We start from the raw sequence: 18312 nt of genomic DNA, 5'->3' as shown, positions 1-18312 counted from the left end.
GGAAAGGACTCCAGGGCACATAACAACAACAACAATTTCTTTCTTGACAATTTCTAATTTTCCTACATTCATGGCTCTCACATTCCATGTTCCAATCACTAGGGTCTGCTTACAACTGTTCCTCCTCCTTTGTATTTCCATACTTGAAAGATCTACTTAGGTTGCCGTTTCAGTTAGTCTATGTGTATTCTTTTGCACATAGGGTTTTCAGAGGCCTGCTATTTCAGAAGTGGATGGCCAATCCTTCCTCCTAGTCTGTCTTAATCTAAATGTTTAGATTTAGAGAAGCATCTGACAGACAAGCAATTTGTGGAGGAGTGAAAGATAAATCCCTCATTGTGGAGTTAACCATTAGTTACTGTGTTGACCCTGCCCTTTGCCCAGTGCCTTGACCCACCTATTTCCCAGCTCCACCCTCCACCAGGATATCCCTTCACTTCTACCAAATCCCTTCGTTCTGGACTCCTGTCATGTCAATAATACCTGATCATATATCCCTTTTAAACAGTTCTCTCATATGTTTCAATGCAGTATACATACTTTATCCCGTCTTTCTCAGTCTCCCCCACAACTCCAGTGTCAGTCCCATTTTACAACAGTGGCACTATGCAATATTTGTCTTTTTGTGTATGAGACATTTCACTCAGCATAATGTTCTCCAGGGTCATGCATTTTGTATAATATTTCATGAGTTCCTTGTTTTTCAATGCAGCGTAGTATTCCATTGTGTAAATATACCACAGCTTCTCTATCCATTCATTTGTTAATAGACACTTAGGTTGTTTCCTACTCCTTGCTTTGGAAACAAGGTCGTGATAAACATGGAAGTGGGACTTTTAATGTTTGTAACTTTTGAAGGGGACTTAGGAGGGACTTGGTAGGAGGAGTGGATCGGTTGGGATAGAAGAGGCCTGGGCAACTGGAGAAGAAAGAGGTTTAACTTGACAGAATTCTTAAACCCTAGTGGCAGATGATGTAAGAGGTGGGATAAGAATGGCTGAGTTTGGATTGATCAGAATGAAAAGGGAGAGCATGGTCATGGACCAAGAGATCCAACTTTGGCGTGAATTTGGGTGATCTTCAGAGGAGTCACTGGGGAGGGGCAGGGGGAGGCCAAGACAGAGAGAGGTACAGGAGCGAAAAAAACAAAAACAAAAACCCAGTTTCTTTAAATCCACTGGCAGAAAGTGTTTAGATGTTTAACTAAAGGTTTTATTCTTAGGTCATTAGCTGGTATTATGGCTGCTCTATTACAGAAAAGGATCAGTTTCTTGAGGCAGAGGTCTTCAACTAGACTCAAGTGTGAGAAATTTGAGAAAAGGCAGCTTAAGAGACCATCTCTTGAGAGCCTGGACATTAGCTACCCATGGCTCTCAGATCTGTGAGTGAGGCAACTGGAATTTCATAGCGTCCTCTGTAAACCGGGAGTCTCAGGAGCTCTTAGGCGCAGGGAATGGCTATAGACAGCTTAAGCATTTTCAGAGCCATCATAGCTTGGAAGAAATGCCAGGAATTTCTGGTTGGGCTTCTGACACAGATCTGCAGTTTGTGGATATGTGCAGACAAAAGTCCAGTGGAACAGCTCTGGGTTTTCTCATGGGAGTTCACACTGTCCAAATTGGAAAGCTTAAAAGCTTTGGGATGAAGGAATAGAGGCCTAATACATCTGGAAGTCAATTTGGTCTAGCTTTAGGACCCTCCAGGAGAAGGGGAAGGAGAATACAGAGATGAGAAAGATAAAAGGGACAGAGATCTGGTCAGCAGCTGCATACACAGAGCAGGGGAGAAGGAGAGCAGCAGAACTTTACCATTCAAGCATCTTGACACTGCGCAGGGAGAGAGTAAGTTATGCCAACACTCGCCTTAAGATGGGGGGTGCAGCACCTTAACTCATTTCCCAGGTTTAGTACCATATGTTAAGGTAGTGGACTTAAGGAAGAAATCAAAGAGAACGAGAGAAAGCTTAATGCCTCTTTATTAAAGGGGGGAGAATTGGGAAGCTCCCAGGCGAAGTTCCTCATTCTGGAGATGCAGAATGGGGAAGTCACACTGTGAACTTGTTGGGGAGGGTTTTTATAACAGTTTTTAGGGCGGTACATTCTACTCTGATTTACGATTCACCTGCTATCTCAGCCAGGCAGGCAAGTCCATTTGCTCTTCTTATTAGCAGCAGGCAAGGCTGTAAGCGTTTGAATTCTGAATTCTTCATTCTTCTCTTTGTCCCCCTTTGTCCAGACTTAACAGAGTGAAACTTAACATCAGGAAGACAAAGATTCTTACCACTAAGCCAATTGGCAGCACCATGATGGATGGAGAGGAGATTGAAGTTAACTATTTCAGCTTTCTCGGTTTCACAATCAACACTGTTGTTACCAGCAGTCAGGAAATCAAAAGATTAATTACAGTGGGAAAATCTGCTTTTGGAGACCTCTCCCTCATACTAAAAAGCAACAATATCAATGTGGAGACTAATTTGTGCCTGATCCAGGTCGTGGTTTTGCAATTATTTGTTATTCATCAGGGAGCTTGGCAATGACTAAAGATGACAAAAGAAGGATCAATGCCCTTGAGTTGTGGTGCTGGAGAAGAGTATTGGATATTCCTTAGACTGCCAAGAAAACAAACAGTTGTTCTGAAAATTGTGAAACTATGTTGTTCCTTAGAGGCAAGGATTTTGAAGCACCATCTAACATAATATGGCCATGTTTCCTGGCAGGATAAGTCCTTAGAGGACATCGTGCTTGGAAGGGTAAATGGATAGCTCAAGGGAAGAAGACCCTGAATGAGATGGACTGACACAGTAATTTGGATAATGGGATTAGTTGTGTCAGAGACTGTGAGATTGTCTCAGGATAGGACAGTGTTCAAAGCTATTTTGCATAGGGTTGCTATGAGTTGCAGGCGATTCAATGGCACATAACAACAACATGTATTGGGAACACTGGTGGCCTGTGGTAAGAAGCTGCAGTACAAACTCAAAGACATACAGTTTGAATCTACCAGCTGCTCTGTGGAAGAAAGATGAACAGTCCTGATTTATTGCCTCTGCAAACCTACTGGCAGGGCAGCTATCCATCAATTTAATGAGATATTCAGTACCATTCTCTAGTACCACAACTAAAAGGCATCAGTTCCTTATTCATTACGCAGCCTTCAAATGCATAGCATGCAATTGAAAAATCAGGGGCACCTTCGTTGTCAAATTGACATCATTGCTCTTCAGGGCTTTGGAAAGGTCACTGACAGTAGACCTTCCCAAAACACTTAAGTCTTTTGATATCTTGATTGCTGGTGCCAAGGGTGTTGATTGTGGAACCAAGTAAGCTGAAGATGTTGACAATTTCAATCTTTTTCTACATTTAGTTGAGATAAAATCCATAATGAAGATTTAGTCTTTGTTCTTCTACAACATACATTTCACGTCTTCCTCACTTTTTGCAAGCAAGGTTGTGTCATTTGCATAATGCAGATTGTTGAGTCTTCAGCCAATCCTGATGCTACATTTTTCTTCATAAAGTCCAATTTCTTGAATTATTTTTTCAATGTATATGAGCAAGAGCCTGTAATGACGAAGGAGGAAGTTCAAGTTGCTTGGAAAGAATTGGCAAAAAACAAGGCTCCAGGAGTTGATGGCTTATCAGTTGACATATTTCAACAAACAAAGCTATCCTGGATGTGCTCAGTAAATTTTGTCAAGAAATCTGGAGGATAGCCAGCTAGACAACTGACTGGAAGAGATCTATATTTGTTCCCATTCCAAAGAAAGGTGCCCTGGTAGAGTGTGGAAATTATCGAACAATATCATTAATATCACATGCAAGCAAGATTCTGCTGAAAAATATCCAAAAATGACTGGAGCAGTATGTCAGCAGAGAACTTCCAGATGTGCAGTCTCGATTTAAAAGGGGTTGTGGTACTAGGGATATTATAACTAATGTTAGATGGATCTTGGCAGAAAGCGGAGTGCCAGAGGAATGTCTGTCTTCATTGACTATGCAAAGGCTTTTGACTGTGGATCACAACAAGCTATGGCTGACTCTGAGAAGAATAGGAATCTCAAATTGTGTTTATATGAAACCTATACTTGGACCAGGAGGCAGTCACCAGAACAGAGCAAGGAAATACTACATGGTTCAAAATTGAGAAGGAGGTCCACCAGGGATGTATTTTTGTCTCCATACCTTTTCAATCTGTATGCAGAACAAATCAGCCAGGACACTGGGCTGTATGACGAGGAATGTGGCATCAGGATTGGTGGAATAGTCATCAACAACCTGTGTTATGAAGATGACACAGCCAGCTTGCTGAAACTGAGGAGAACCTGAAGCACTCACTGCAAAGGGTCAAGGACTGCAGGCTTCAGTATGGATTGAAGCTCAACTTCAAGAAAGCAAAGATTCTCTCCACTAGACCAATTGGCAGCATCAGTATGGATGGTGAAAAGATTGAGATAGTTAACAGTAAATTTAATTTGCTTGGCTCCATAGTCAACATTCTTTGTACCAGCGGCCAGGAAATTAAGAGACGAATTACTTTGGGAAAGTCAGCTGTCAGGGACCTCTCCAGAGTACTGAAGAGCAGCTACATCAGGCCGCAGACTAAGGTGTGCCTGGTCTGGGCTATAGTCTTCACAATTGCTTGCTATACATTGTAGAGTTGGACAGTGACTAGGGATGTTAGAAAGAGAATTGATGCCCTTTGAGCTGTGGTGCTGGACAAGAGTGTTGAATATACCATGGACTGCTAGGAGAACAAACAGGATTGTCCTGGAGAGGGTGAAGCTGGCCTGCTCCTTGGAGGCAAGGATTCTGAATCTTGTGTAACATACTTTGGGCATGTTGAAAAGAAGGACCAGTCCTTGGAGAGGGACATCATATTTGGGAGAGTTGAGGGACAGCGCAGGAGAGGAAGACTCTCAATGAGATGGATTGATTCTGTGATGGGGGTGGTGGGAGTAAGTGTGTGTTGGAGACAGTGAGGTTTGCACAGGATAGAGCAGGGTTTAGGGCTCTTCTAGATAGGGCTGCTATTACTCACAAGCAACTCGATGGCACATAACAACAATAATGGGAAAAGATAGAAGTCTGCACAAGAGTCCTTATTTTAATCCATGCAGTCTTCCCTTGTTGTCTTTGGACAACATTTCTATGTATTGCTGCTGCTTGGTTTTTATTTGTCTCTGATAAATGTTGTTAATAATATTGTTTACCTTTGGGCATATGTATTCTTGGCTTGTTGCTTAAAATAGAACACCATGCATGAAAAGGTGACAGGTCAGGGAAAATAGGAAGACTCTCAACAAGATGAATTGACCCAGTGACTGCAGCAATGAGCTCAAATATGTCAGAAATTATGAAGAAGGTGATCGCAGTTCTTAGGGAGTTATGCTGCTTACTCAAATCTGTGGTGGTTCAAATCCACCACCCACTCAATGGGGTGAAGATGGGAAGTTTTACAGTCTTGGAAACACACTGAAGAGTCATCAGTGAATTGGTTCCTTCTCTACAGCAAAAAGAATGAGAAATTTAAAAATGAGCATATCATTTACACATACAGAGTTTTAACAGTTCTTTGGCAGTTTGGATGTCTTTTCTTTTTCTTTCTTGGCTTATTTCCCCAGCTGGCATTTTCATTACAGTGTTAAGTAGGAGTGATGATAGAGGTCATTCTTTCTGATTTTCATTTATAAGAGGAGTGCTTTCTGTTTTACTCCAGTAAGAATAATGCTAGTCATTGGATTGTAACTTACGTCCTTAATTATGTTTTAAAAATTCCCTTTTGTCACTTGTACTGAAAGTTTTTATCAACAGTAGATTCTGTCTTCATAAAATGTGTTTTGTGAGTTGATTGATTTGTGATTATTGTTAGGTGTCAGTGAGTCAAGTATGCCTCATAATGACCCTAGGAACAACAGATATGAATCCTGTCCTATCCTCGTCATCTCTAATACACTTGACTCCATTGTTACATATAGTCACTGTGCTAGTCCATCTCACTGAAGATCTTCCTCTCTTTCACTAGCTCTCCACCTTTCCAAGCATGATGTTCCTCTCCAAGGAGAAACCTCTCCTAGCAACATGCCCAAAGTATGTGAGACAAAGCTTTGTCATCTTTGCCTCCAGAGAGCATTTTGGCTGTATTTTCTCCTTGACATACCAGTTTCTTCTTTTGGTAGTCTATGAAATATTCAGTCCTCTTCTCCCAGCACCACAGCTCAAACACATCGATTCTTCTGTCTTCCTTATTCATTGTTCAGTTTTCAGATGCATAGTAAGTGGTGGGAAAAATCATAGCCTGAATCTCAGTAATTAGGGGAAGTTCATTACAAAGTACTTGCTAAATACTACCAGTCCCAAGGGTGTTGATTTTAGATCCAAGTAATATGAAATTGGTGACTTTTTCAGTCTTTTCTTCATTTATCAAAATGCTATGTTATCAGTTCAGTGGTAAGGTTGTTTTGTTTTCTTGATGTAGAGCTGCTGTCCATCTTAAAGGAATTCGAAAAATTAAGCTTTTGGGAATGTGTTCAGATAGCAATAGATATGTTTCAACTAACATAGACAGACCTAGACATGCTCATGAGTTTATGCTAGGAAATATGGAGGACAGCTATTTGGCCAACTAACCAGAAGAGATTTGCATTTGTTCCCATTCCAAAAAAAGGTGATCCAACAAAATTTTCTAAGAATAATATTGCTGAAGATTATCCAAAATTAGCTGGAAAAGTACATTGATAGAGAGCTGCCAGAAGTTCAAGCAGGGTTGAGGTCATGGCACTAGAGTTATCACTACTATATCAGATGGATCCTTACTGAAAGCAGAGAATACTAGAAGAATGTTTATTTGTGTTTAATTGACTATGAAAAGGCATTTGACTATGTAGAGCATAACAAATTTTGGCTAACATTGGGGAGAATGAGAATTCCAGAGCACTTAATTATGCTCATATGAAACCTATACCTAAATCAAGAGGCTCTCTTCCAAGCAGAGCAAGGAAACACTGCATAGTTTAAAATCAGGAAAGATGTGTATTATGTTTGTATCTTTTCTCCATACCTATGCAGCATGTTTGCTGAGCAAGTCATTTGAGAAGCTTGACACTGAAGAAAACGTAGCATCGGGTTTGAAGGAAGACTTTTCAACAGCCTGCAATATACAGATGACACAACCTTACTTGCTGCAAGTGCAGCACTTGGTGCAGAAGATCAAAGACTGCAGCTTTCAATGTTGATTTCTTCTCAATATGTGATATATATGATTATGTAGTTTTTTCCTTTCTTTCATTGCAGTCATGGATTATTGTTTTCTAATAATGAACCATTGTTGCATACCAGCAATGAATCCTATTTGGTCATACTGTGTTATTATTGATGTGATTTTTTTATTCTGTTGACTTTTTAAAAAATGTTTTTGTTCTTTATCTTGTGGTGCTCGAGTATTTTATAAATTCTAGATATAAGTCCCTTATCTGACATGTCATTACCAAATATTTTTCCCCCAATCTGTGGCTTCCCTCTCTACCCTTTTGGAGAAGTTTTTGAATGTGCATAGGGATTTGATTCTTAGATGGTTCCATTCATCTGTTACATCCTTTTCTGTTTGTAGATTTTTCAGGATGCTTAGAAGATTGTTTATGTTGTGGATTAGGACTTCTAGAGTTCTTCCAAACTTTTTTAAAATTAAGTTTATAGTCCTTGGTTTTGCAGCTTTGTTTACACTAGGAAAGAGTTGGAAACAAGCCAAGTGCCTATCAACAAACAAATGGATAGAGAAGTTCTGGTATATTCACACAATGGAATTCTATGCTGCATTGAAAAACAAAGAACTCATGAAATATTATACAAAATGGGTGACCCTGGAGGACATTATGCAGAGTGAAATAGTCACAAAAGGACAAATAGTGCATAGAGCCACTGTTGTAAAATGGGACTGACATTGGAGTTGGGGGGAGACTGAGAAAGAGGGGATAAATAATGTATACTGCATTGAAATATATGAGAGAGAGAACTGTTTAAAAAGAATATATGATTAGGTATTATTGTCATGACAGGAGTCCAGAATGAAGGCTGCATAGTGGAGTGGGCTTGGGAGAAGTTATTGTATAACAATGAAAGTATTTTTCTTTTACTTTTCAAAGAAAAGAGTGAATTGGTGGCAGAGGAGTAGGCAGGGAGAAAAGTGCAACAATGAATGAATGGAAATCCAAAGTCTCTGTAAACTTTCATTAAAATAAAAAAATATTTTTGTTCTTGTAGAATATTGCTAATTTAATAATTAAAGGATAATTAATTGCACATTCCTGTTAGGGGCCACTATACAACATTACATAATGTTTTAGAAAAGTAATGATGGAGGAAATGTTTATATTCTGGAAATCTTTCATGTCTGATGTCTCTTTAAAAATATATTTACAAAAAATCAGAATTAATAAGGAATATCAAATTTTGTTTGTGTTTCAGCCAACCTTCCCGTGCCAACTATTGCAGCCATAGATGGACTTGCATTAGGTGGTGGTCTTGAACTGGCTTTAGCATGTGATATTAGAGTGGCAGGTGAGAATTAATTATATGCAAACTTATTTTTGAAAAGATAAGGTTTTGTTTACTATTCAGATAATTTAAGTATTCTATTTTGTTTTGCTGGGTAGAAGATTTAGAAAAAGTCACCTTTTGTTCCTAATAATGTATTTCAAAAGGTATGGGAAAATAGCACTGCTAAAAATTATTATGCAGTGTATACAATTTTGGGTACTCCCCAAAAAGTGTGTACTGTTGCATCTATTTTACTTCCACAAGAAACTTGTGGGTAGAAGAAGTGATTAATAAACTGCTCCCTAAAGACAGTTCAAATTAATAAATTGCTGGATCCTAAGGGGTGAGTTATAGTCTTTAAATAAACAATTAAGGTATTTTTTATTTAAAAAAAAAACTCAGTAAAAAAAGTCTTTAATTTTTTTTGTCCAATCTTATCTTTTGCCTTTGAGTTGAATACCCTTCACAGTCACCCTCCATCAGATTTCTGGGGCTATAAATCTTTACAGGAAAAGACTTCCCATCTTCATCTCACAGAGCAGCTTTTGAACCACTGATTTTTCTGTTAACCTACCATCCTATGCCCTAATCTCTACCATGGCTCCTTTTTTATGACCCAATCTTAACAGTAGGAAAACAACAGGATTCAAGTCAGGCCAAAATACTTGAATGTTAGGTATTGATGTGTTTGATATTTGTGTTTTTAAAAGCATCACTTTTCTCAAAAATGAACAAAACACCAGTTGCTATTCTGAAGATTAATCTATGGAGAGTTCATAGCTTAAACAATTAATTACAGTTAAATACAGTAATAAGTAGGAGCTGTGGTACCCTGTACCCTAGTGGTAAGATGCTGTACTGCAATCCCAGAAACATGTAGTACAAATCCACCAGCTTCTCCATAGAAGGATGGGCACTTTCCTCCAGTGTGATTTGTTGCCTCTCAAAACCTGCTGGAAGGTCAGCTATGAGTTGATTCCAGCTTTACTGCACACAACAACAACATAGTAATAAGCATAAGCTCTGTTTGCTTAATGGTAAGAGTTGCACTGCCAACCTAAAGGTACACATTTCAAATCCACCAGCTGCTCCTTGGGAGCAAGGTGGGTCATATCCTCCTGCATTGTTTACTGCCTCTATAAACCCACTAGGGGATCAGCTGTGTGTCAATTCCAATTTGACAGTACATAATTACAGCAACGATAGTGATAAAGTCCTTGAGAGCCAAAATATAACCTTGAGTTTATTTCACTTGAATTTAAAAACCATCTCTAGAATAGATTTGATAGACTAAACACTTAATGACTGATGACCAGATGAGTTTTAGGATGACATCAAGGAAACAATTCATGAAGAAAGCATAAGATAATTAAAACGATATGAGAGACAGAGAAAAGACCAAAATGAATGTTAGGAAAAACTTGCTCTTCAACATGGAGAAGCCAAAGAAAGGGAATAAAAGATTTCAAATGGGAGCTTGACAATACAAGCAAGGTATGAAAATGAAATATTCAAAGATGATGTGGACTTGAGAGCCAAAGGTAAGAAGAACACACTCAGCATTTCTTAACCTAGAAAAACTGATAAATTCAAGCCTCATTTATTATAGGTTCTTTTTATAGACTAGTGGATGATACAAGAAGCATCAATTGAAAATAGGAGTACACAGTCATTGTAACAAAAATAAATGGTCAATATGAATCTATTTCAGGAAGTAACATGATGAAGATCCACTTTTTTTTTTCCTTTTTCTATTAAAAAATTTTGAAGAGAGCTTCTTGGCCAAATGACTACAAGAGCTCCATACTTGTTCCCATTCAAGTAAAGATAATCAATTAGACTACAAAAATGATTGAACAATGTAACTAATATGACACACAAGTAAAAGTTTGTTGAAGAAAAACGGCTGAAGCAGTACATTGACAGGGAACTCCCAGAAAAAATTCAAACTGGAATCAGAACAGGCCTTAAAATGAAAGATGATATTGCTGATGTCAGGTGATCTTGACTGAAAGCATAGCATACAAGGAAGATGTTTACTTGTGTTTTACTAAGGACAAGATGGCATTTCTGTATGGACCATAATAAAATATAGATAACATTGAGAAGAATGGCAGTTTCAGAGACTTCATTGTCCTCTTGTACAACCTGTATATGCACAAAAAAGAAGGGAACATTGCATAGTTTAAAAGCAGGCAAGGCTTGCATCGGGGTGGTAGCCTTTCTTGATAGTCAAGCTGAGGAAATAAATTGCTGAGCAAATAATCCGAGAAGCTGGACTGTGTGAAGAAAGATGTAGTGTAAGAACTGGAGCAATACTCTTCAATAGCTTGCATTATGCAGATGCTCCAACTTTGCTTGCAGAAAGTGAAAATTTAAAGCACTTACTGAAGAAGATTTAAGACTATAGCCTTCAATATGGATTACATCTCAACATCAAGAAGACAAAAAATGTCACAACTGGACCCATTAGATAGTGATAGGTGGATAAAAGATCCATATACAACACCCTGGGTTAACAGCAGTCAAGAAATCAAATGGGGTAGAGGAAGAAAGAAATCAAAAGATGTATTGCATTGGGGAAAATCCAGACCTTCTTTCAGGATTGAAGGAAGATTCATCAACAACCTGCATTATATGGATGGCACCCTGTTCACTGAAACTAAGGATGACCTGAAGCGCTTGCGGCAGAAGGTCAAGGACTGCCGTCTTCACTATGGATTGAAGCTCAATATCAAGAAAACAAAGATTCTCACCACTGGGCCAATTAGCAGCATCAGTTTGGATGGTGAAGAGATTGAGACAGTTAACAGTGTTAGTTTACTTGGCTCCACAGTCAACACTCTTGGTAACAGCAGCCAGGAAATCAGGAGACGAATTGCATTGGAAAGTCAGCTGTGAGGGACCTCTCAAAGAGTACTGAAGTGCAACGATGTCAGGCTAGAGACTAAGTGCGCCTGATCCAGGCAATTATGTGCTATGCATCGGAGAGTTGGACAGTGAATAGGGATGATAGAAAGAGAATTGATGCCTTTGAGTTGTGGTGCTGGAGAAGTGTTGAATATACCATGGACTGCTAGGAGAACAAACAGGTTTGTCCTGGGGAGGATGAAGCCAAACTGTTCCCTGGAGTCAAGGATTCTGAAGCTTCATCTGACATACTTTGGGCATGTTGCAAGGAGGGCCTGGTCGTTGGAGAGGGATCATGTTTGGGAGAGTGGAGGGACAGCGCAAGAGAGGAAGACTCTCGATAAGATGGATTGATTCAGTGATTAGAGTAATAGAAGTAGATATGTCAGAAACAGGTTGGCACAGGATAGGGCAGGGTTTAGGGCTCTTGTACATAGGGTTACTATGAATCACATGTGACTTGACGGCACATAACAACAACAACAGCTTGTTTGCTGAAACTGAGGAGTACCTGAAACATTTACTGCAGAAGGTCAAGGTCTGTAGTCTTCAATATGGATTGAAACTTAACATCAAGAAGATAAGTATTCTCAATACTGAGCCAAATGGCAGCACCATGGTAGATAGAGAAGAGATTGAGGTTGTTAATTTCAACTTGCTCAGCTCCACAGTCAATACTCTTAGAACAAACAGTCATAAAATCAAAAGGCAAATTGCATAGGAGAAGTGTGCTGTTAGAGACCTCTCCAAAGTGCTAAAGAGCAATGATTTTATTCTATGAACTAAGATATGCCTGATGCAGACCATGTTCTTTGCAGTTACTTGCAGTGTATCAGAGAACTGGACAATGACTAAAGATGACTCAGTGCTTTTGAGTTGTAGTGCTGGGAAAGAGTATTGAACATAACAGGGACTCCCAAGAGAACAAACAGGTCTCTTTTGGAGAGAGTGAAACCATTCTGCTCCTTGGAGGCAAGGATTTTGAAGCTCTATGTCACACACTTTGGGCACATGACCAGGTCCTTGGAGAAGGACATCGTGCTTGAAAGGGTGGAGGAACAGTGCAAGAGAGTAGGAACCTGGATGAGATGGACTGATACAGAAACTAGGGTAAGCTGTGTTGGAGACAATGAGTCTGGCGCTCAAGATAGGGCACGGTTCAGAGCTATTGCACATAGGGTAGCTGAGAGTTGCAGGTGACTTAGTGGCATCCAACAGCAACAAAAAGGCCCTTTTTATAGTGCTAAAGAGCACAGATGTCAGTGTAAAGACTAAAGTTTACCTTATCCAAGCCATCGTATTTTAATTTGCTTCTTAGGCATCTGAAAAGTTGGACAATGATTAAAGAAGAATAGATCCCTTTGAGTTGTGGTGTTAGTAAAGAGTATAAGATTGCCAGTAACGTAGACTACCAAAAGAACAAACAAATGTGGCTTGGAGGAAGTGCAACCAGAGTGCTCATTAGAGGCAAGGATGGTGAAACTTTGTCTCACATAATTGGGCACACTGTCAAGATGGACCAGTCCTTGGGAAAAGACATCATGCTGGGAAAGTTAGACGGTTAGAGAAAGAGAGGAAGACTTTGAACAAGAACTGACACGGTGACTATAAGAATGATCTTCAGCATTTTGGAGGTTGATTGTATGGGACAATATAAGGCAGGGTTCAGGTTTGTTGTTCATGGGATTGCTGTGAGTTGTAGTTGATTTGATGGCTCCTAACAATAAAAGACTCAGTAAGCTGCTTGCTTCAATTTTAGGCTCCATATAATTCTTTCTGCTTAGAATGCTTACTTATTTCCGTAAATAAATGCCTCCCACCCCTAAAGTTAAGACACATTTATTAAGGTTCTAGTCCATAAGAGAAGATGATCAAGCATCTTTGGGTTCAACACGACTCATAGCGACCCTATGAACAAAAGGCTTGAAGCATAGAATCAAAGTGATTCTTCCACTTGGAGGCACTTTATAGTTTTCTTTATCTAGGACAATAAAATGGAGATCATGGTGAAGACTACTGGGACAGTTTCGTTCTTTTTTCCATAGCTTGCAATTCCCTGAGCCATATCTTGGCATACCAGAGGATCTCCAGAGTCTCCCTTTAGGAAAGCCATCTTTTGCTTTGGGACCCCTGTACACAATTGTGAGGCATTGTTAAAGTGATTTTTTTCTTTTAATTGTGCCATAAATTTAGTTAGTAAATAATATTCCAAATACATTTTACTAAGGTTTCCAAGTTATTATATTAGGCTTTGGTAATAAGGATGCTAATTAGTTTTGTTTCTTTTTAGCTTCTTCTGCAAAAATGGGCCTAGTAGAGACAAAACTGGCAATTATTCCTGGTGCAGGTATGAGTTCTTACAAATACTCTCTCAATTTGTTTTAAAAAGTAGGGTGTAAGAGGGGAAAAATTATGTTAATTGAAAGGTTATCAAAATACAGCATTTGGGTAAATAGACTAATGCTTTAACTGTTTATTTCCTTCCAAAGTCCTTATTCTGTATATTTTTAAATTGACTCAGGTAAGTGGTGATGAAAAAAAAGACACTTGGGTTGTTACCTTCTTTCCCCCCATTATCTCCATGTTTTTCTGTATTCTTCTTATTTTTAAATTTATTTCATACATTTTAAATCTACCTAAATTTACTTTGATTTTCCTCAGCAGTAGCTTCAATAATAAGATCTCACTTTTTTTAAAGTTCATTGAATTTAAATGCATTCTCATGAATGCAGTTGAAATTTATTTCTCATAACCCTCCGAACACATTACACCACCACAGCATCAGATCTAGAAGAGACCTGTCCGGACCTTGGAATTATCACATTGTGTCTACAATGTAAACAGAGACAATAAGTCACAGAATTTACCAGAAGCGTTGTGTCCAGGATCTTCCCTCAGTACAGCCTCAAGCAAAAATCTTTCTCTGAAGTTGGTACATGGGATTTGAACTTACATTCCCCTAATCAAGAAATGGACAATAACATGAGAAATCAGTAGCAATGTCTAGTGCAAGACATCAGTGAAGTGACTAGTGATCAGATTGAGAGGTGACTGGGGAAGGAAGGGTTTGACTGGTAGATAAGGTGCACAAGGAATGGGGAGGTAGCAGGGAAAAGGTAAGAGAAAATTCACATGTGCCTGAAGTGGGTGGGCAGTGAATGTATTGGCTATTTCTGAAAGGGTAGTGTCTTTCACCTGATAGGTAAAAGTACTTGTCTGTCAGATATTCTAGCAATGAACATCCAAATTAAGACAGACTAGGAAGAAGGATTGGCCATTCACTTCTGAAATATAACTGGTCTTTGAAAACTTTATATACAGCAAAGCCTACTTAGAGTAGACTAACAGATATGGCAAGTGAAGTTGATCCCTCAAATTTAGAAATACAAAGGAGGGAAACTGTTGTAAGAAGAAATTAACAGTTGGTACATGGAATGGGAGAAGCATGAATGTAGGAAAACTGGACATTGTAAAAAAAGAAATGGAATGCATGAATATTGACATATTGGGTATTAGTGAAAAGAGATGGGTTGGCATGGGATATTTTGAATCCCATGATCATATTATGCTGGAGATGAGAAGGTGAGAAAAAAAACGGGTTCGCTTTCATAGTTTAAAAAGCCATTTCTAAATTTATTTTGAAATACAATATTGTGAGTGACAGCATAATGTCCATACACATACAAGGAAGACCTGTTAATACCACTATCATTCAAATTTATGCACCCACAACCAGAGCCAGAGAGGAGGAAATAGATGTTTTCTATCAACTGTTGCATGCAGAAATTGATTGAATAATAATTGCTTTAATAATAATGGATGACTGGAACACAAAAGTTGGGAATCAGGAAGAAGGATCTGTAGTCGGAAAATATGGACTTGGTAACAGAAATGAGGCTGGGGATAGAGTGATAGAATTCTGTATAAGCAAGGATTTATTCGTAGCAAATACCTTTTATAAGAAACATAAACACAGGATATATACATGAATTTCACCTGATGGGATGCACAGAATCAGATTTATTACATCTGTAGAAGGAACCACTGGAGAAATTCAATATCAGCAGTAAAACTAGGCCAGGTGCTATCAACTGGTCATATGCAAGTTCAAATTAAAACTAACGATGGTTAAATCATATCCACAGGAATAAAAATTTGACCTTGAGTTTATCTCTCCTGAATTGAAAAACCAATTCAGAAAGGGGTTTGAGGCCATGAACTCTAATGAACGAAGACCAGATAAGCTGTGGGAAGATAGCAAGAATATCGTTCATGAAGAATGCAAAATGTCATTACTAAGAAGGAAGAAGAAAAGACAGAAATGGATGTCAGAAGAGTCTCTGAATATTGCACTAGAGTACCAAGAAACCAAAGCAAAGGGAAGAAATCAAGAAGGTATAGAACTGAATAAAAGATTTTAAAAGGTTGCTTGGGAAGACAAGGCAAAATATAATGAAATGTGCAAGGAGCTGGAGTCAGAAAATCAAAAGGGCTGAAGTCGCTCAGCATTTCTTAAGTGGAAAGAACTAAAGAATAAATTCAAGCTGGGTTTGTAATACTTAAGGATGCTATGAGCAGAATAATGAATGATTCAAGAAGCATTAAAAAGAGATGGAAGGAGTATACAGAGTCATTGTACCAAAAAGAATTGGCTGACACAGAAGGATTTCAAGAAACAACATAAGATCAAGAGGCAATGGTGATGAAGGAGAAAGTACAGGCTGCTCTAAAGGACTTGGCAAAAAAAATTAAGCCCCAGGAATTGATGGAATACCAATTGTTGTATTTCAGTCAACAGATGCTGTTCTGCATGTGCTCACCAAGTTGTTCCAAGAAATCTGGAGGACAAGTACTTGGCCAACTGACTGGGAGAGATCCATAATTATTCCCTTTCTGAAAAAAGGTTACCTGTCAGAGTATGGAAATCATTAAACAGTATCACTAATATTACACACTAGCAAAATCCTACTGAAGATTATCCAGATAAGACTTGAACAGTACATTGACAGAGAACTATCAGAAATACAGGCTGGGTTTAGAAAAGATCATGACACTAGGGACATTATTGCCACTGTCAGATGGATCTTGGCAGAAAGCAGAGAGTACCAGAAGAATGTCTATCTCTTTCATTGACTGTGCAAAGGTATTTGACTGTGTGGATCACAACAAATTTTCCTTGAGGAGAGTGGGAATCTCAGAACACTTGATCATGCTTATACAAAACCTATACTTGGACCAGGAGGCATTCCTCAGAACAGAGCAAGGAAACTGCATGGTTCAAAATCAGGAAAGGAGTGTGTCAGGGATGCATCCTGTTCCCATACTTTTCAATCTGTATGCAGAACAGATCATTCAGGAAGCAGGACTTTAAGAGGAGGAGTGTGGCATCAAGATTAGAGGAAGATTCATTAACAACCTACAAAATGCAGATGACACAACCTTGCTTTGCTGAAACTGAGGAAGACCTGAAGCACTTGCTGCAAAAGGGCAAGGACTGTAGTCTTCAATATGGGTTGAATCTCAACATCAGGAAGACAAAGATTCTCACCACTGGGCCAATTGGAAGCACCATATTATATGGACAAGAGATTGAAGTGGTTAACAATTACAGCTTGCTCGGATCCACAATCAACACCAGCAGTCAGGAAATCAAAAGACGAATTGTATTAGGAAAATCTGCTGTCATGGACCTCTCCAGAGTGCTGAAGACAACGATGTCAGTCTACATACAAAAGTGTGCCTAAATCCAGGTCTTGGTCTTCTCAATAACTTGTTATAGTTCAGAGAGTTGGACAATGACTAAGGATGGCAGAATAGATGCCTTTGAGATGTGGTGCTGGAGAAGAGTCTTGAACATACCGTGGACGGTCAAGAAAACAAATAGGTCTGTCTTGGAGAGGGTGAAACTAAGTCTCTCCTTTGAGGCTAGGATTTTGAAGCTCTGCCTCACTTATTTTGGGCACATGGCCAGAAGAGATCGGTCCTTGGAGAAAGACATCATGCTTGGGAGGGTGGATGCACAGTGTAGGAAAGGGAGACCCCGGATGAGATGGATTGATAATATAGCTGGGGCAATGAGGGTTGGTGTGCCAAAATTAGTGAGACTGGCTCAGGACAGGAAAGGTTTCAGAGCTGCTGTACATAGGGTCGCTATACATCACAGGCGACTCAATGACACATAACAATGTGTCACATACTATTACAGGTTTGGAAGCAGGAGTAGCATCCACTTCCTAAACAATATGCCTCCAGAAACTCTATGAACTTTGATAAATGTTGATCATTGTTAGAGGAGCTTCAGGCATTTTTGTTCATAGAGTTGCTATGAGTTGTGCTCGACTCGAAGGCAGTCAACAACATTTATTAAGAATAGCCTTCTACCTTTTAGCTTCCTGAATTGTTTTTTGCTATGTCAGATGCTCACCACAGGGCCAATTGGCAGCATCAGTATGGATGGTGAAGAGATTGAGACGGTTAACAGTTTTAGTATACTTGGCTCCACAGTCAACACTCTTGGTAAATCAGGAGATGAATTGCATTGGGAAAGTCACCTGTGAGGGACCTCTCAAGAGTACTAAAGTGCAATGATGTAAGGCTGGAGACTAAGGTGCACCTGATCCAGGCTATAGTCTTTACAATTATGTGCTATGCATCAGAGAGTTGGACAATAAATAGGGATGATAGAAAAAGAATTGATGCCTTTGAGCTCTGGTGCTGGAGAAGAGTGTTGAATATACCATGGACTGCTAGGAGAACAAACAGGTTTGTCCTAGAGAGGGTGAAGCCAGAATGTTCCCTGGAGTCAAGGATTCTGAAGCTTCGCCTGACATACTTTGTGCATGTTGCAAGGAGGGACTGGTCCTTGGAGAGG

General features: G+C 39.2%; 1 protein-coding gene across 1 annotated transcript in view; it reads left to right on the top strand.

The window, feature by feature from the left end:
- LOC102847977 (methylglutaconyl-CoA hydratase, mitochondrial-like) overlaps positions 1–18312 on the top strand; it is a 200619-nt gene that overhangs the window by 115956 nt on the left and 66351 nt on the right. The window contains exons 5-6 of the mRNA XM_006901178.1: positions 8460–8552; positions 13732–13788. Of these exons, the coding sequence (XP_006901240.1) occupies positions 8460–8552; positions 13732–13788 (150 nt within the window). The remainder of the gene's footprint in view (positions 1–8459; positions 8553–13731; positions 13789–18312) is intronic.

Source organism: Elephantulus edwardii, unplaced genomic scaffold (assembly GCF_000299155.1).
Source record: "Elephantulus edwardii isolate Elephantulus edwardi_28Jun2011 unplaced genomic scaffold, EleEdw1.0 scaffold00313, whole genome shotgun sequence".
Taxonomy (NCBI): domain Eukaryota; kingdom Metazoa; phylum Chordata; class Mammalia; order Macroscelidea; family Macroscelididae; genus Elephantulus; species Elephantulus edwardii.
This window is presented reverse-complemented; position numbering and strand designations above follow the sequence as displayed.